Source organism: Rhineura floridana, chromosome 3 (genome assembly GCF_030035675.1).
Source record: "Rhineura floridana isolate rRhiFlo1 chromosome 3, rRhiFlo1.hap2, whole genome shotgun sequence".
In the NCBI taxonomy this organism is placed as follows: Eukaryota; Metazoa; Chordata; class Lepidosauria; order Squamata; family Rhineuridae; genus Rhineura; species Rhineura floridana.
The window spans coordinates 8,700,459-8,717,165 of record NC_084482.1 but is presented as its reverse complement, the minus strand read 5'-3'; the positions used below and the strand labels follow the sequence as shown (position 1 = coordinate 8,717,165).

Genomic DNA, 16,707 nt, shown 5'->3' with positions numbered 1-16,707 from the left:
TACTTGCAGCTACCAACATTTTTCCTGCCATAACCAGATGTGAGCTAAAACAAGTTGAGGATATTAGACTTGGTCTGTGCATGCAGCAGAATGAGGTGAGGTGATAGTTTCACATGGGGAGGGTGCACAGTTGTCACATTTTTAATGCTTTCCTGTAATTAAAAAAAAGTAAACTACAAAACTAGTATAGCAGGAAGTAGGCTAAGAGATAGAACCCTTCTCCCATGTCCTCGTTGTTTACTTGAAGGAATTAAAAAATGGCAAGCCCCCTGCCCGACCTGTAGCTGGAGATGGTTGTACAGTCTGTTAAGGTTTTACCACTTCATTCTGCTGTATGTGTAGATCAGGCCTCCGTGATGGTATGGCTATGATAAAGAGAGATTGGCAGCTTTCTATATGCAGCAGGGTCTTCGCCAATCAAATGGTAAATCATCTTGCTCTGTTTAGAACAATACAAGGTGCCATAGGTCCCTTTAAACCATGTATCGGCAAGAATTGCTGCTGTCTTGGCCTTCCCCATCCCACTTCCTAATGTCCATAGTCTGATGTCACAACTGAGCTTGCACTGCAACTCTTTTCCCTTACTGGTAGGGCCCATTCCAACATATTCTGAGGGACAGCACCCATATGGCATGTGTCCATCTGAAACAGCTTTGGTAATGTTGGAAGAGCTGGGTTGTGCAGCTCGGCTTCCAATGCTAAGGTTGTTCCAGTTCCTGAGAAGAGAGAAGCAGATGTAGGAAGTCCCTACATTGGCATTCCTTCCATGTGCCACTGGCATCTAGGGGAGGAGGGACACATGCTGTATACCAGCCTTCTTCAACCTTTGGATCCCCCCATGTTGTTGGACTATAACCCCAGTAACATCCGGAGGGCCACATGCTTCCCATCACTGATGTAGAAAGTAAATGTGTTGGTTGGCTACGCTCAGGCTGGTGAAATGGTTTCCTGGCCTCTTAGTGGTTTTTCAGCCTGTCCGGAAACTTTTCCGTATTTCTTTGTCTACCATGGAATCTCCTGCAGTTTGCAGAGGGTTCTCAGACATGTTCTATATGGAAGGTGTTCCATGTTCTTGCAAAGCATGGGTTAGGCCTGTTGCATTTCACTCCTGCCTTACATGAATTGAGTTGGCACTTTGGAACATATCGAACACTCCCCTGAGGCTGTGAGTTGCAAGGGTACAGATGGGTAAACAGTTTTACAAAGACGGCCTTCCATTGCTTATTTTTCTCATGGAGGATCCCCTGATGCAATGGTGGCTCCATGTCAGTAGGGCAGTGGAATCCACTTTGGGCTTTAGTCTGAATTTTCAAGGAGCTGTCCGAGGTGCTACAGCTTCCCCTCTTAATACACCATAACCTGCTACCTGAGCCAGGCTGCGTCCCCTAGCCTTGGGTTGCTCCTATGTTTAATGCAGGGATGGGAAATCTGAAGCCCTCCAGATGTTGCTGGACTACAGTTCCCAAAATCATTGACCATGCTGTATGGGCTGAAGGGAGTTGCAGCCCAACAACATCTGGAGGGCCACAGGTTTCTCATGCTCTGGTTTGATATATTACAGTTGCTCTCATGTATGTTGTAGCAGAGTTGATGTTCTACTCTTCACAGTACCTTATCCCAATGCCATTTCTAATTGCCATAATTTAAATATATCACAAAATCTGGCTTTTCTTTGTGCAGAATTAGAACTACCTTGGATACAGAATTTCATATTTTCAAAAGCAAAATTACCTGACAGCCCTGGTGTGTTGAATCAAAGCCCAGGTCTGTATCTGTAATGCAGGGATGAGGAACCTCTAGGCCAGAGGCCAGATATGGCCCTCCAAGCTTCTCTATCTGGCCCCCAGGAGTCTCTCCCTCTTCCCAGGCCATGGCCTTCACTAGCCCAGCTTTGCATCCTCAGGTGCTTTTACCTGGTTAGAACGTGTCCTTGATTTGTGGCAAATGCCTTTTTGCTTGCCTAGATGAAGGATAGAGAGGGGCTTGTGAGTGTTGGTAAAAACTAACCTACTGTACAAAGGTAAAATGACCCTACCCACCATTGGCATGTGACCCCCAAAAGGTTGCCCAGAATGGGATGCAGCCCTTGAGTTGAAAAAGGTGCCCCACTCCTACTGTAATGCATGAGCTCTGTTATCCAGCTGGCCACTGTCTGCACACAACTGTGATCACAGGCAAGTCCAGTTCTTTCTTTGAGTAAACATCACAACTTTGAGATAATAACGTCTGGATTTGAGTTACATTTATAAGTTGCCATGGTGGGAGACCAAAAGCTTGCTCTGCAAGATGAATAGGCAAACACAATAAGAGACCAGTAGCATTGGAAGGGAAGCCAGAGCATGCCTGCAGCTTAATGCTGAAGATGGAACACATTAGGAAGAAATAGGAGGAAATCCCCATGGTGAAACCCCAAGCTATGGTAACAGGAGTCTAGGTCAGGCCTGTGAAATCTCAGCTTAGAGGTACGGAGCCTACATTCCTTTCAACAGCAGAGGAGGAGGAGGAGGAGGATTTGTTATGATAGCCTCTAACTCTTTATTTGACATTTTCTGGGCAAATAATTCCTATAGCAATGAGTACCAAAGGTTAGTAATGTCTTTCCAAGCTTCTGGGATGGGAGATGGAAGGCATGAGGAAAAGGCATGGAAAGGAATCCACTTCTTTGTGTTGGTCCTGATGCAAAGCCAGTCTGACTGGATTCTTTGGAATGGAAGGACTTGCCTGTGCAGCAGGAGCATGCAAGTGGTCAAACCAGAAGGACACGTTTCCAGCCCTTAGTGAGCACACATGCTTAGTACAGCTCAGCATTTGCTTCTGAAATACTTTGCTCCTTTATTAGCTGGATCTGACTATTGCTTCTGACTATTGCTTCAAGAGCCAGTGTGGTGTAGTGGTTAGAGTGTTGGACTATGACCTGGGAGACCAGGGTTCAAATCCCCATACAGCCATGAAGCTCACTGGGTGACCTTGGGCCAGTCACTGCCTCTCAGCCTCAGAAGAAGGCAATGGTAAACCCCCTCTGAACACCGCTTACCATGAAAACCGTAGGGTTGCCATAAGTCGTGATCAACTTGAAGGCAGTACATTTACATTTTGACTATTGCTTCATCAAGTTCCTCACAACTCCTAACTGAATCCTAATATTTATTTATTTATTTATTACATTTATATACCGCCCCATAGCTGAAGCTCTCTGGGTGGTTTACATTTAGTATTTCCCTGATGTAACAACTATTCCTTCAATTATCACTACTCTCACTCCCATTGTGAATATGCTCTTCCAATCGTGCGTCTGGTGAAGTGGACTGTAATCCATTAAATCTTATGCTGCAATAGAGCTGGTGCCACAATATTATTTAGTCCCTCGACACCACACAGGTGAATAAAGGGACACATGTATTCATAAGGCCCCCATTTTCACATCAAGGAGCTCTGCTCAGTCACCTCTTCCCCCTCCCATACGTTACCAACAGTTATTCTCAAAATCTCAGCACACCGGATTGGATCCAGACTAACAGCATGATCCCATGCATGTGTACTCAAAAGTAAATCACACTGAGTTCAATGGGGCTTCTAGGAAACGGTATAGGATTGCAGTCTTCGGCTGCAATCCAATATGCACTCACCTGGGAGTAAGTTCCATTGAATCCAATGGAGCTTACTTCTGAGTAAACAGATATTGGATTGCAGCCTTAGCTGTACTTCCCACTGGAATCAGTTGAACTAGTCATGATTAACTTTTCAAACTGCTTTCAATTATACAGTGCTACAACTAACCTAGTTTAGATCCAACTCCCCGTAAATTTATTTTGCAAAAGTCTGACCTGTGCAGATATCTAAAGGAGGTTGTGCTAGAAAATTGGACATAAAGGCTTCCCTGTTAAAAATCCAATATTTAATAGAGTAGTTCATTTCAATGTAGATCTGGTTGTAATTATTATTATTGAGGAATTTCATCTTGACACATTCAGTAACATTTACTAACTGGATAAACAACAGGATGGAATAGAAGTAGCACACTGATATTTGGTGTTTAGACAACAAAGAAATAATCAGCAACCAACTGGGTTTGGCCAGATTATACAAAAGCATTGATTATTTTAATTAAAATTATATTTTTTAAAAAATGGCTCTAGTAAAGGGATAGGGAATCTGTTGCCTTCCAGATGTTGCTGGACTACAGCTCCCATCATCCCTAACCACTAGCCATGCTGGCTGGGGCTGATGGAAGTTGGAGTCCAACAACATCTGGAGGCACACAGGTTTCCTCTTCAGTACGCTGTACTTAACTGTTCAAAATGAATCTCACTATAGCTCATAAATGTGTAGCTTACCCAGGTCATCTCACTGTGTTCAGTGAGGCTTACTCTCTGGTAAGGGTGCAATCCCAGCCATGTCTACTCAGAAGTAACTGTCACTGAATTCACTGGGACTTACTCCCAAGTAAATTGCATTAGGATTGCAGTATTAAGCATAACAGTCCTAACATCTGCAGCCTTTCCCAACTTTTGGGTCCCCAGATGTGCTGGGCTACAGTTCTGACCATTGGCCACTTGGGCTGGGGCTGATGGGAGTTGTAGACCAGCAACATCTGGGGTGCGAAAGGCTGATGGAGAAATGAGAGATGTGGAGACTGAAACCTAAAAAATGGCTTCCTCAGCATACAAGTGTGTTAAAAACATTTTTAAAAGACATCCCAAAAATTCCTTCAAAAGTCAAAATTAGGAGGAAATGCACAGAGTGTCTTTAGTAAAAGGGGAATTTGGGGTATATGGGTACTACTTTTCCTACTGGACTCTTGATGGATTGTGTCTTCTGTTTTATTTGATATGGAGCAAAATACCTACAACCTGCTTCAGCTCTAAGAGCCCAGTGGGAATAGGCCAAAGGCCTATTTCACCCTGTTTCCCAGTAGCAAACCAGATGCCTGTGGAAAGCCCACAAACAGGATCGGTGATCAGCACCCGTCTCCCAATGGGACTCATGTCCAGGTAAACATGCATTGAATTGTAGCCCCAAATGCACATTTGTAAAATGACAAAAAGACTTGGGACACCTTAAAGTTTAATGTGTTTGTGGAAGCATGGAGGATTCCTAGACCTACTTCATCAGGTGCATTTTTTGAAAGAAAGAAAAAAAAGAGGGAGGGAGAAAAGAATACTCAGAGTGGGATACAATCCTTTACAGTATTTCCAGCCAGTAAATTAATTGTGACAGCCTCATTGGAAATACCAGGACAAGTTAGTCATGCAGGCATTGTTCTAAAATAATAAATTCAGCCTGAATTTACTCAAGTTTATTCAGAAGTGAATCCCACAATGTTCAAGAGTGGCGGGGGGGGGGGGTAACTTAAATATGCATAGGAATACACATTTAAAAGCATATCCCCCCAAAAAAGAATCCTGGGAATTGTAGTTTGTTATGGGTGTTGGAAATGGTAGCTCTGTGAGGGACAAACTTACAGTTCCCATGATTCTTGTGGGAGGTGCTTTAAATGTATATGGTGAGTACAGAAGTCCCAATGCAGTTTACTTCCAAGTAAGTATACAAAGTGTTGCAGGCATAGACCAGGAGTTGACAGAAGGTAGATTGGGATCTACTGGAGACCTCTGGGTGACTGACAGTAGATCAGGAAGGATTTCAGTCTCCCAATTGTTTAGCAATGGCAGCAACAAAATGGCTTTTCTCACCTAAGCTAGTCTGCTGAAATGGGGGGGGGAAGGCACATTATTTCCCCCCCAAAATCCTGGGAACTGTAGTTTGCTAAAGGTGTTGGGAAGTAGCTCTGTGAGGGGTAAACTACAGTTCACTGGATTTTGGGGGGGGATTAATGTGGTTTAAATGTATGGGGTGCACGCAGCTTCAAGAGTGGTGTTTTTTGTGCCAATGGACCGTGAGCTCAGTTCAGTTCTGGTGCTAGAAACAGATTCCTAGGCATTATCAGAGCACCCTATTTAATTCTAGCAGTATATCTATTGCACCTGCTCTGATCGGTAGATCTTGAGGTTTTAATAAAAAAAACAAAGTAGATCCCACAAGCCTGAAGCCTGACCCTGTTCCACGATACAATCCCGTGCGCACCGGTGCTGGTGGGAGTAAATGCCACCAAGAATTCACGGCCAACAGGAGGATGAGGCTGCCAGTCACCACTCGTTGAATCAGCGCCAACTGGGTTTCATTGCCGTGACCCAAGAGAACGCGCAAGGAAGGCGACCGCAACTTGGTTTCCACAACGTAATTAAAACAACAAAAATACAACATTGCACAAGATCTTTCCAGGACGCTCGTGGGGCGGAGGGGGGGGAGACACGCACGCGCGCACCTCCGCACTCCACTTCCTCCTCGCTCCATATTCGTCAACTGATTTGCATAGTGGGAAAGCCGCCTTTCATTGGTTGTGGGCGGAGCGATGCAAATATGCTGAGCTACCTGATAGGTCGGGGGCTGGGTGTCGAAAGGAGTTTGCCGCCGGTTGGCTGGGGAAGCGGCGGCGAAGAGGCTGGTCGGGGTACTTGGGATGCGATCTTCCAGCATGGGCGCTCCGGTGAGCCGGGTTTGAAGAGCCCTGCCCTTTCCTCGCTTTCCATCGGAATTGAGATCTCGCGCTACAGCCCTGGTGACGATGGTCCCAGAACGGAGTGAAGTTGCTTGGACTCCGGCAGGTAAATATTTATGTATATAGATACCCTTTCTAATTGTGGTTGTAACTTGTTTTAAACTGCTTTAAAAGTACTGTTATGACCCGCCCTGGGACCTTCTGGTGAAGGGCGGCCTATAAATTAACAATAATAACAACAGCGTGGGCTCCCCTCTCTGCCGCTTGTTACTCTTTATTCAACCTTTCGTGTTGCTCAGGGCTTTTCATGGGTTGCAACACAGCCTCAAACGCTGAGTGTGCCACACCGAAGTCGCTCAGCGGGGAGCAGCTGCCTGCCACCAGTCTCGGCTTCCTAACGAGTGTAGCCGTACGAGGCACGTGCTTGTCACATTCTCACGTTATTATATTTTTAGAAGTACGTCTGTTTATATTTGCAGTGCGTGCTGCAAAACGTCATGTGTGAAGAGTTTCTGATCCTGTGCTTTGTAAACACACAGAATATTATTCTCCTAATCGTGGGAGCACTTTTATTTCTTTGCTCTGCCTTGCACATCAGGAAAATCTCCCCCGCCGCTAAATTTTTGAGTGCTGGGGTATTTCTAAAGGCACAGCAGCAGGGCCGGTGTTGTAGCTGTAGTAGTATTTTTTTAAAAAAACTACACCTGATCACTCAATTCATATTTTGGGTAACAGATGCCTAAAGAGGGTCACCAGCTGCGACGGGGGGTGGGGGTGGCTGCAGGACTCTTGTTAGACAGGAAGTTAGAGAGACTCCCAAAGATGTGGCTTCTCTCTGTTATCTGCATGATCAGCTGCATCTGTTTGAATTGTCCTCTTCTAAAACAGCAATATTAGATACCTTTAGAAACAGCTTTGGGAACAAAAGAGCCCTGTTTTCTTTTGCTGTGGATGATCGCCCTATTTATTACTCACCTCCTTTTTTGAATTTCTCCATTCTGTTTTCTCTCTCCCAATGCCCTTTTTAGACGAGGGTGAGCCGGATGGCATGGGAGGTGGTTGTTTGGGAGCAGGGCTGCTAGTCCTTTTTAAGAGCGGAAGGATCCTTGGTGTAGTCACTTCAGTCCTTAGCATCTCTGATCGGCCTCTTCTCCACCTGGCTTTGCTAGGAGGGGTATATAGTGAAGGTGACTTTTGGATTTTAACATCTGTGTCATACTGGTGTATTACAAATTGTTTGCTCTTGTGAGTTTAAAAAAAGAGACAAAAGCAAAAATTAAAAATTAAAACAAGCAACAGGTAACTGATGTTCCACAGATGCATCCTTTTTTTGCCCCCACAATGCTGCTGTACCTGTTAAAAATCTCTCCTTTTGCACAAGGGCTTTAGGTACAGGAAGCCGTTTTCCTATTGCATCTTGTTACCTTAAATCTGGTACTCGGGGATTAGAGTACTCCCCCCCCCAGAAAAAAACAAACAAACTGGGGAGGCCAAAAGACTCCTCAACTAATAAGCAGGACAGTTAGGGAGGTCTGATAAGCAGTGTGTGTATAAATGCTTGGAAGAGGTTTTGGGGAAGCAGGTAGTGTGACTCTCTGCTGCTTCCTGCTGAATAAAGTGCACATGTGCAAGTTCATTCAAAATACAACAGTGTTGAGCATCCCTGTGCTCTCATCTGCCCCCCCCCCCGCAATGAGACATTCCAGGGCATGCAGTTGTTACCGGTTTAGTTTCCTAGATGACAGGTTTGTGGGCATCTTTGCACTGCTTGCTTTATTTACAAACACAAGCAGAGCATGAGTGGAGCGAACAGGCACATTGACAAGGCAGATCTGCTTGCACCTGCCATCTCCAGCAAGAAGCTTTCAGCTCTTTCTTTCTCTTACACTGTCTCAGACACACACATGGCTTCCCCCCTGGAGGGTTATCACCTTCTCTGATATCTCATTCAAAACAGGAATTCTCAGAAACCATCTCCAGATCATTACCTCCCATTGATGAATAATCAGCTAAGCTTCCTGGGCTATTAACCTGCCCATCTGCCTAACAAAGGAATGGGTCATCTGATGAAAATAAAAGAAAACCTCCTTTATTTTGCTATCTGTGGTATGGTCTTTGCTTCAGGCTAAATAATAGCAACTAAGGTCACATCCACACCATACATTTAAAGCACATGGCTTCTCTCCAAAGAGTCCTGGGAACTATAATTTGTCAAGGGTGCTTGGAAATGTAGCTCTGTGAGGGGTAAACAACAGTTCCCAGGATTCTTTGGGGGAAGCCATGCCATTTAAATGTATAGTGTGGCTGTGAACTAAATGTTCCCTCCTTTGAGTTGCTAATTGTTTCCTGATGGAAATCTTGTGCCTTTTAACCACTGTGTAATGGGCAAAAATTCAACAGCTGAAGTCTCCCTCATCACTTGCTTGCTGTACAGCTATCATATGCAGGTGTGTGTTTGGGGTGGGGGAGGTGACACTTTTTCTTTTTTAGGATCAGCTCTTGATTTTTTAAAAAAATCTGCTATCAATTGGCAAATGTGGAAGGTTGTAGGCTGCTACAAAAAGAGCTTTATAATGGCACCTTCTTGTGTGTGTGTATATGTATATGCGCACACACTCACAAACCCAAGGACTATTCCTGTAATACCTTTGCAGAAAGCATTGGGGAAGTCTTCCTCCATTGCTGCGTCTCCTTTCTGGAGAAAGCTTCACCCATTGACTTCAGCTGTTCAAGGCAAGGAACCTCCATTCATAAAAAAGAAATTGGCAACATCACATCCAGGGATCTTAATCCACATTCCTTCTCTCTTTCCTCCCCCATATTGTTTGTACGAAAGTTGGGCCAAGAGGCATTTAACCAGGAAGCCCGGCTCTGAGCTAGTTTCACCAGTTGCTAATCTGGGGAAGCCAGTCACTGAAGGGCGGGAGAGCAGGTGGCATTTCTGTGAGTCACCCACTGCTGCAAAGATCTGGGTGGTGTTGCCATTGACTCAGACTTCCTGTGTGTAGGGCATGAGAAGTGAGAATGTAAAAACCTTACACAATTTGGCTACTAGCTGCCCATTGTGTTAGCCTTCTTCCCCCACCTCTTCACTCCAGTGGCTTTAGGATTTAATGAAACTGAAGTGTGATGCACTTTTCTGTACACACAAAGTAGGAAGTGAGTTGTGGTTAGAGAAATGTAACTTGCTCAATAGCATGATATGTGTGTGGGACATGTTTGTGCATTCCATGTGTTCTAAATTCATGCACACAACCAAAAGCTGGATCTGACATTAGGAGTGGTGCCAACATCCTCTCATGTATTTTTTTAAATGGCACAGCTCTTTAACAGCTGTGTGATGGGCAGGAGGGAGACAGGTAAGCCTTCCGCCAGGCCAGGAGATGCAGAAATTGGGAAAGCTTAACCTATTGCCAGGCTGGAGAAGCTGTGGCCCTGCAGATGTTGCTGGACTACAACTCCCATCAACCCCATATAGGATGACCAATGGTTGGGGATGATGGGAGTTGTAGTCCTGCCCAAATGTCCTGCCCTGATGGCAACACTGCTTGAAAGATCAGAACTGTTGCTGGAACCAGAACAGTTGTTAACAGGGTGTCATCACCAAATTATCACTGGAAGTGTGGGCGTGATAGCAGCAGTCATGGTGAACAGCAGTAATGTCCTGGTGTGGATCCAGCCAATGTAACATTGTAGTCTACTCTACTTCTTTTAGGCAAAGGCAAAGACAAAGAATCCTTTGAAGCTCTGTATAAGCGAGGCAGCTTGTTGGGCAAGGGTGGCTTTGGTATGGTGTATGCTGGCCACAGGATTGCTGATGGGCTGCAGGTAAGATAGCGGGATGGGAACGGCTGCCGTACGTCCGTTTTGCATCTTATGAGGTGGCATGTGTGAGTTTGCCACCACGTGTGTATGTGTGGGGTGGGGAAGTGGAAGTACAAAGCTGAGGGTGACTGCCGTTGGCTGAGCTTCTCTGATGTGAGCGAAGGGCAGTGAGACAAGCAGGCCAGGAAGGGTTTGGAAAAGACACAAGAAAGGCGGGTTGGAACAAGGGATGCTCCGGAGGAGTGAGGACCAAAAGAGAAGGCCAGAAAGGGAAGAGCCTGAAGAAAGGAAAGCAAGGTAGGAGGTGACATGGCTTTGCCAGAACTTCAGAGAAGAAGGAAACTGGCTCTGACATGGATTGGGCCGGCTATTTCATACCTTTGGCTGTAGAACTCTAGTGTTGCGTAGTTGTTTGGAAGAGGAGACTTTGGCAGACGCTGCTTGTCCTCCAGTTGTAATAAAAGCTGAAGCTGCTTCAATTCCCTATTCTGAAATGCTATTAAAGATGAGGAGCTCAACAGTTCTCCTTTGCATCTGGAGACCCTGTTCGTGCTTATATCACTCTACATGAAAATAGGGTTCTCACTAGTTCGGCTTTCTGGGTTTGTTTGGGTTTGATTATGTTGTCTTTACAGGTATGTGCATGCATGCACACCTAGGAACATTTTACATGTACACATTTAAAACAAGTGCTCTACACTGACCTTTATTGGAGTGGATAGAAGGGGTGGTGAGATCACTGGATGCCTTCAGAATCTAGGACAGAGGTGGGGAATTGCTGAATAGTGGGCTGGATGCAGCTCCTGAGGCATCCCTGTCTGGTCCATAGCATCTCCTTCTTGCTCTGCTTGCCCTTTGTTAAACAGTTACATTTGCAAAAAAAACACCCTTTATTTGCTCAGAGCACTTGTTTCAACCCTAATTGCTGCTGGGGACAGGGCAATTTTCTCTGAGTGCCATTGAGAAGGGACGGGTTAACTCTCGCTAACCCCCCCCCCCCAAAAAAAAGCTAAAACCCAGAGGGTTAGCCATACTGATGTATATCGAAGGTTCTCCACCCCTGGTATATGGAAAAGTTAGGTCTGATCCTTCTTCAGTCTCTGGTGGTGTGAATTAGGCTCTTATATCTGTGTCTTTGTTCACAGGTTGCAATCAAACATGTTGCCAGGAACAAGGTTGCAGAGTGGGCAGAGCTGGTGAGTTTGTTTGCAAAGCATTTCCTTGTGTACCCCATTTATATGTCTGTCTCCCCTGCCGCCCAATCACATCCAAAGTAATTTGAGCAGGAGAAGCATTAAGATTTGCCAGGGGGTGGGGGAGTTGCAACTTAGCTGATCCTCACAACAATCCTGCAAGGTAGGTCAGACTGACAAATGATGACTGGCTGAGTTGGGATTTGAACCCTGGTCTCCCAGGTCCTAGTCCAACACTAACCAGTACACCAGTAAGGACGCTCAGAGGGAAGGCAGACTGTCACTACCCCCTCCACGTGTATGTACATGGGGAGGAGGGACGAGTGAGTGTGCCCTATGTCTGTGTCTTTAACTGGCTTATATTGTTTGGTATGCATCCTTTATACATGGATTCTTCTCATTATAACAGTAGCTGTCCAGTATGTAGAAGACGTGAGTTGGCCAGAGACAACAGTGCTGACTGGTGGCTCCATGTCAGTAGAGCAGTGGAAGCACCTTGGACAGCTCCTTTAAAGTTCAGACTAAAACCTGGAGTAATTCCGCTGGTCCACTGACACGGAGCACCAGCTGCCACTGCCCAAAGGCATAATTGGGTGTGATTTGAAAGGGGTTGTGGGTGGGAAAGAGTGCGCTATCTGCCCCTAAATTGTACCATTGAGACAGGTAACTGGGAGGCTGGAGCTGTTGGAGGCCTTCAGCCCATGGAACCCTGGGAACTGTAGTTCTGTGAGGAGAGGACTAGGGTGAGGAGGGGAAAGATGTGATCCTTCAGCTCTTGTTGGATTCCAACTCTCATCAGCCCCAGTCAATATGACTGGGAGTTGTGTAGTCCAGCAAGATCTGCAGGTCCGCAGATTCGCCATCCCTAGCCTCTAGGGATGTTTAACTAAGAATCCTTAGTGTAACTCTCAGGATTCTGCAGAGTAGCATTCTTCAACCGTGGGTCCCCAGATGTGTTGAACTATAGCTCCCATAATCCCCAGCCAAGTTAGCAAATGGCCAGGGATGGTGGGAGTTATAGTCCAACAAAATCTGGTGACCCAAGGTTGAAGGAGACTGCTGCAGAAGAAGCCATTAACGCATTTGTACCAGTTTAAGATTATAGTGTAGATCAGTTCTTTCAGACTAGTCCTAGAAAGACCCCTGAGTGGACTAGAGCTTGGACAACTCTTTACCTTTGAGCTCTTGTCCTTTGCTCCTTAAATACGGGCACTTCCCTGAGCTTCTTGTACTAAGTTCTTCTCTGTCCTCCTTTTGCAGCCCAATGGGACGGTGGCGCCTCTGGAGGTGGCACTGATGAAGCTTGTGTGCTCAGGGACTGGGCATCATGGTGTGATTCGGCTCTTGGACTGGTACGAAGCTCCTGAAGGCTTCTTCCTGGTGCTGGAGAGGCCTGAGCACTGTCAGGATCTCTTTGACTTTGTGACTGAGCAGGGGCCTCTCCCTGAGAAGCTCTGCCGCCAGTTCTTCCGCCAGGTGGTGGAAGCAGTATGCCACTGCCACGAAAAGGGGGTGGTGCATCGGGACATCAAGGACGAGAATATCCTGGTGGACGTGCGCACTGGCAACCTGAAGCTGATTGACTTTGGTTCTGGGGCCTTGCTGAGGGATTCCGTCTACACAGAGTTTGACGGTAAGTATCAAGGCAGTGGAGCGTTTTCTCTGTCTTGGAGGGAAGTGAAGCCTCTTGGTTCCAGAAGTAGACAGCGGGGAGGTGGAACTGCTGAGAGCCAGTGTGGAAATGGGGGAACCCAGGTTCAAATACCCACTCTGAAGCAAAGTTGACTTGGCAGCCTTGACCCAATTGTTTTTTCATCTGACTTCCCAAGTTGCAGCAGGGCTAAAATGCTGCTAAAATGCCCCTTGGAGATGGGTGGCATTATGGTCTAGAAGGCAGCTGTCTAGTTATTATCAGTGCTGCATATTAATTACTTCAGTCCTGGCCCAGTGTCTCTAGCTTCCAGTATGCTTTTGAGGTTGCTTTGAGGTATTGGCTATGTTCTTTAAAACCCAAAATAAATGGGGTTTAAAAAATAAAAACAAGTTGGCTCCCACATAAACGTCTCCATGTGGAATTCTGCTCAGGAGGCCTTCCATGAGGTTCAGCTTGCAGGCGTCCACAGCAGGGCCCTCTCAATCAGGGCTGTGCAGGTACGGGTAGGGCTGGGGAATCTGTAGTCCTTTGGATGTTGCTGGACTCCAGCTCCCATCATCCCTGACCAATGGCCATACTGGCAGGGGCTGATGGGAACTGGAGTCCATCCTCATCTGGAGGGCCACAGGTTCCCCATCCCTTAGTTATGGGATGCATTGCCTAGGAAGGCCAGCTTGACTAAATCTCCTTTCAGGAAAAGAATGGAATAGTGTTTGATTTCTAGAAAAGTGGTCTTTAAGTTGTTTTGAATGCACTCTTCTTTTTTTAATAAATATATTTTAGACTAAGGTGAAGGAAATTACGTGGTGGATTGGTAACCTGTTGGTTTCTCTCATCCTCTCAGGCACACATGTTTACAGCCCACCAGAGTGGGTGGAATCCCAGCAGTACCGTGCTCTCCCAGCAACCATCTGGTCACTGGGGATCCTGCTCTATGACATGGTGTGTGGTGACATCCCCTTTGAACGGGACGAGGAGATTGTGGCTGCACGGGTGGAGTTCCACACCCCTGTCTCTGTTGGTGAGCGTCTGCTTGTGCTTCTCTGCTGTTTTCCTGGGTCGTCTGTAGGGATCAGTCCATGGTTCTGTTTTTTAATTGAGCAGATTTAGTTTTACATTTAATAGTGAACTAAATCAGAACCAGTCTATACATTCCCCTGCCCATGTGGATCTGGCCCTCCCACCACAGGGCCATCCCACCATAAACTGCCCTGTGGGAGATGGCTTTTTAGATGATGATACTCTTTTTCTTGTAAAAGCTGCCTAAGAAGAATTTCCGTCCTGAAAGGCAGGATAAAAATAAGTATTACTATTTATTACATCTATAGAAAGCAGTCATATAGATGTGGCAGGAGTGCTGCTCAAGGTTCCCCATCTCTGTTCAGTTTTGAGGTCGCACCAGCAGTTACATACACCTTTCCCACCTATTTCCATAGCCTTAAGGACTAGTGCCTGTGTGTCTATATATGTGTACCTTTCTTTAAAAAGGAAATTCTGGATTTCCCAAGATAGTACATTCTTCACAGAGTACTCCCAGCAATCCTGAGTTAGATTATTGTGTAGAAAGACCTAACTAGGGTGGGGCAGGGGAATGGCTTCAGAAGCAAGGATTCCTGGATTCTTTTTAAAATATTGACTCCTCAACTTTTCCAGACTGCCAAGATCTCATCCGATGGTGCTTATCTCCAGAAGCTTCTGAACGGCCAACACTGGAGCAAGTGCTCTTGCACTCTTGGCTGAAGCTTGACCCTCTTCTTCAGCCTGAAGAATCACAGAGCCTAGCAAGCCCTCGGGCCATAGCTTGCAACAGCAGCGGCTGAGAGACTTAAAACCCATTTTTCTGTCTCTTCCCCCTCTGAGATGGGGAGGGTGGTGCTAATGGTACCAACTGAACCTTAGGCAGCCAGGCTTGGTCATTGGCTGAGAAAGAGTTAACCTGGTTCTACAGGTGTTTTTTGTTTTTGTTTACAAACTGAACTAAGGGACAAGAGGTTCCTCTTGTCTAGAACCCAGATGCTGAAATGCAAAGTTCTCTCAACTGCCCAAATTATGTTTGAATTCTGGCCTGCCCAGGGATCAGACATGTTTGTTTATGTAAATACTTGTGTATTGCTATTTGCCAGCCTTTTCGGGAGAAGATGATTCTGGGGTAGCATTCTGCTGCCCTAACTCTGTGTTGGTGGTGTTTCTTTCAAAGGAATGTTTGCAGAGAATATCCATTCAACAAAATCTGAATGGAAATTATTTAATAAAAATAAGACCTTCTGAAAATGAATCATTTTTCCTGACTGTCTTTGAGGTTTAAGGACTGCTCTATCTCAGCGTATATACACATGTAAGACTGGAAATGTATATAATGTGGAAGTCAAACCTATGTTGGTTAGAATGTACATTAGGTTTCTCTCCCTGAAGTCTATCCCACATTTAACAACATTCAGATGGCACAAATACCAGGCAGAGAGGCTTGGATGTGCCCAAGTCACATGGCCCAAGACACAAAGCAGGAAATCCCAATGTTGTGCTCTCCATAACCACAGATTCTGCCTGCTACACTTAATTTTCCCATTTGAAGCAGCTGCCTCTGACTCAAAATGGTGTATCAAAATGGTTTTGGAAACAACTGCTTTCAATGTTGCTGAAAGACAGGGGTAGGATGTTTGGCTTTTTGTTCTGTAATGCGTCATGGAGACTAAGAAGGTGGTAGATAAGTCAAATAGTATTCCACAATTATGAAACCCAAATGTTCTAAATATTAATGAAATGAATTAGGTGGTGCAGCCATATTTCTAGGTGGGATTTGGGGGGGCAAAAAAGAAGAAGAAATAGCCACTATGTTTGACTATAGTGAGATTTTTTTCTCAGATCACTTTAAGTTATCTCTTTATTTCACCTTTTAGCAATAAGCATCCAATCCTGCTCTACCAATAATAACAGAATAACTTCTTACTGTAGGCAAGCAAACACATTTTTTATTGCTGGCTGGGTAGAGCACAACTGAAATGGAAACTGAAAAGCAGAGTAAAGGAAAGTCCAAGGGATGGAAGCTCATAATACAAAGTATTTAACTTTTAAAGGGTCATGTTACTATACAGACTGATTTTTCAGAATCAATTATAGGGTGATTGTGATAATGAAAAATTCACCCTCAGTCAGGAAAAATCTTGAGTGAGCAGCCTTTTTTGGGCTCTTTCTAATGAGGCTTTTGTCATGCCCTCACCCTCCTTATTCACCAAATTTATAGAGGGTCCTATTCTTACATTGCTACTGTTCTTAAAACAAGTCATCATTCTTTAAATGGAAGCTATCATTGTCTGTCATGTCAGAAACTGAAATGGCAATTTCCCCAAAAATGTCTGGGGCAGGGGTGGTGAAGCACAGCTGTGGGGGTGGGGGTGGCAGTGCCCCTATTTGCCCCACCCTACCTACAGGTTGAAACACGTTGGGATTATTATTAGTTTATTTCCTACCCTTCACCCTAA

General features: G+C 45.4%; 1 protein-coding gene across 1 annotated transcript; it reads left to right on the top strand.

Annotated features, from left to right (window-relative positions):
* The first annotated feature begins 6,449 nt into the window (after positions 1 to 6,449).
* On the top strand, positions 6,450 to 15,503 carry PIM2 (Pim-2 proto-oncogene, serine/threonine kinase). The gene is made up of 6 exons (XM_061614258.1): positions 6,450 to 6,662; positions 10,272 to 10,384; positions 11,527 to 11,577; positions 12,835 to 13,207; positions 14,073 to 14,249; positions 14,882 to 15,503. The coding sequence occupies exons 1-6, from the start codon at positions 6,623 to 6,625 to the stop codon at positions 15,046 to 15,048; spliced, it is 921 nt and encodes a 306-aa protein (XP_061470242.1). The 5' UTR covers positions 6,450 to 6,622; the 3' UTR covers positions 15,049 to 15,503.
* The last annotated feature ends 1,204 nt before the right edge of the window (positions 15,504 to 16,707 follow it).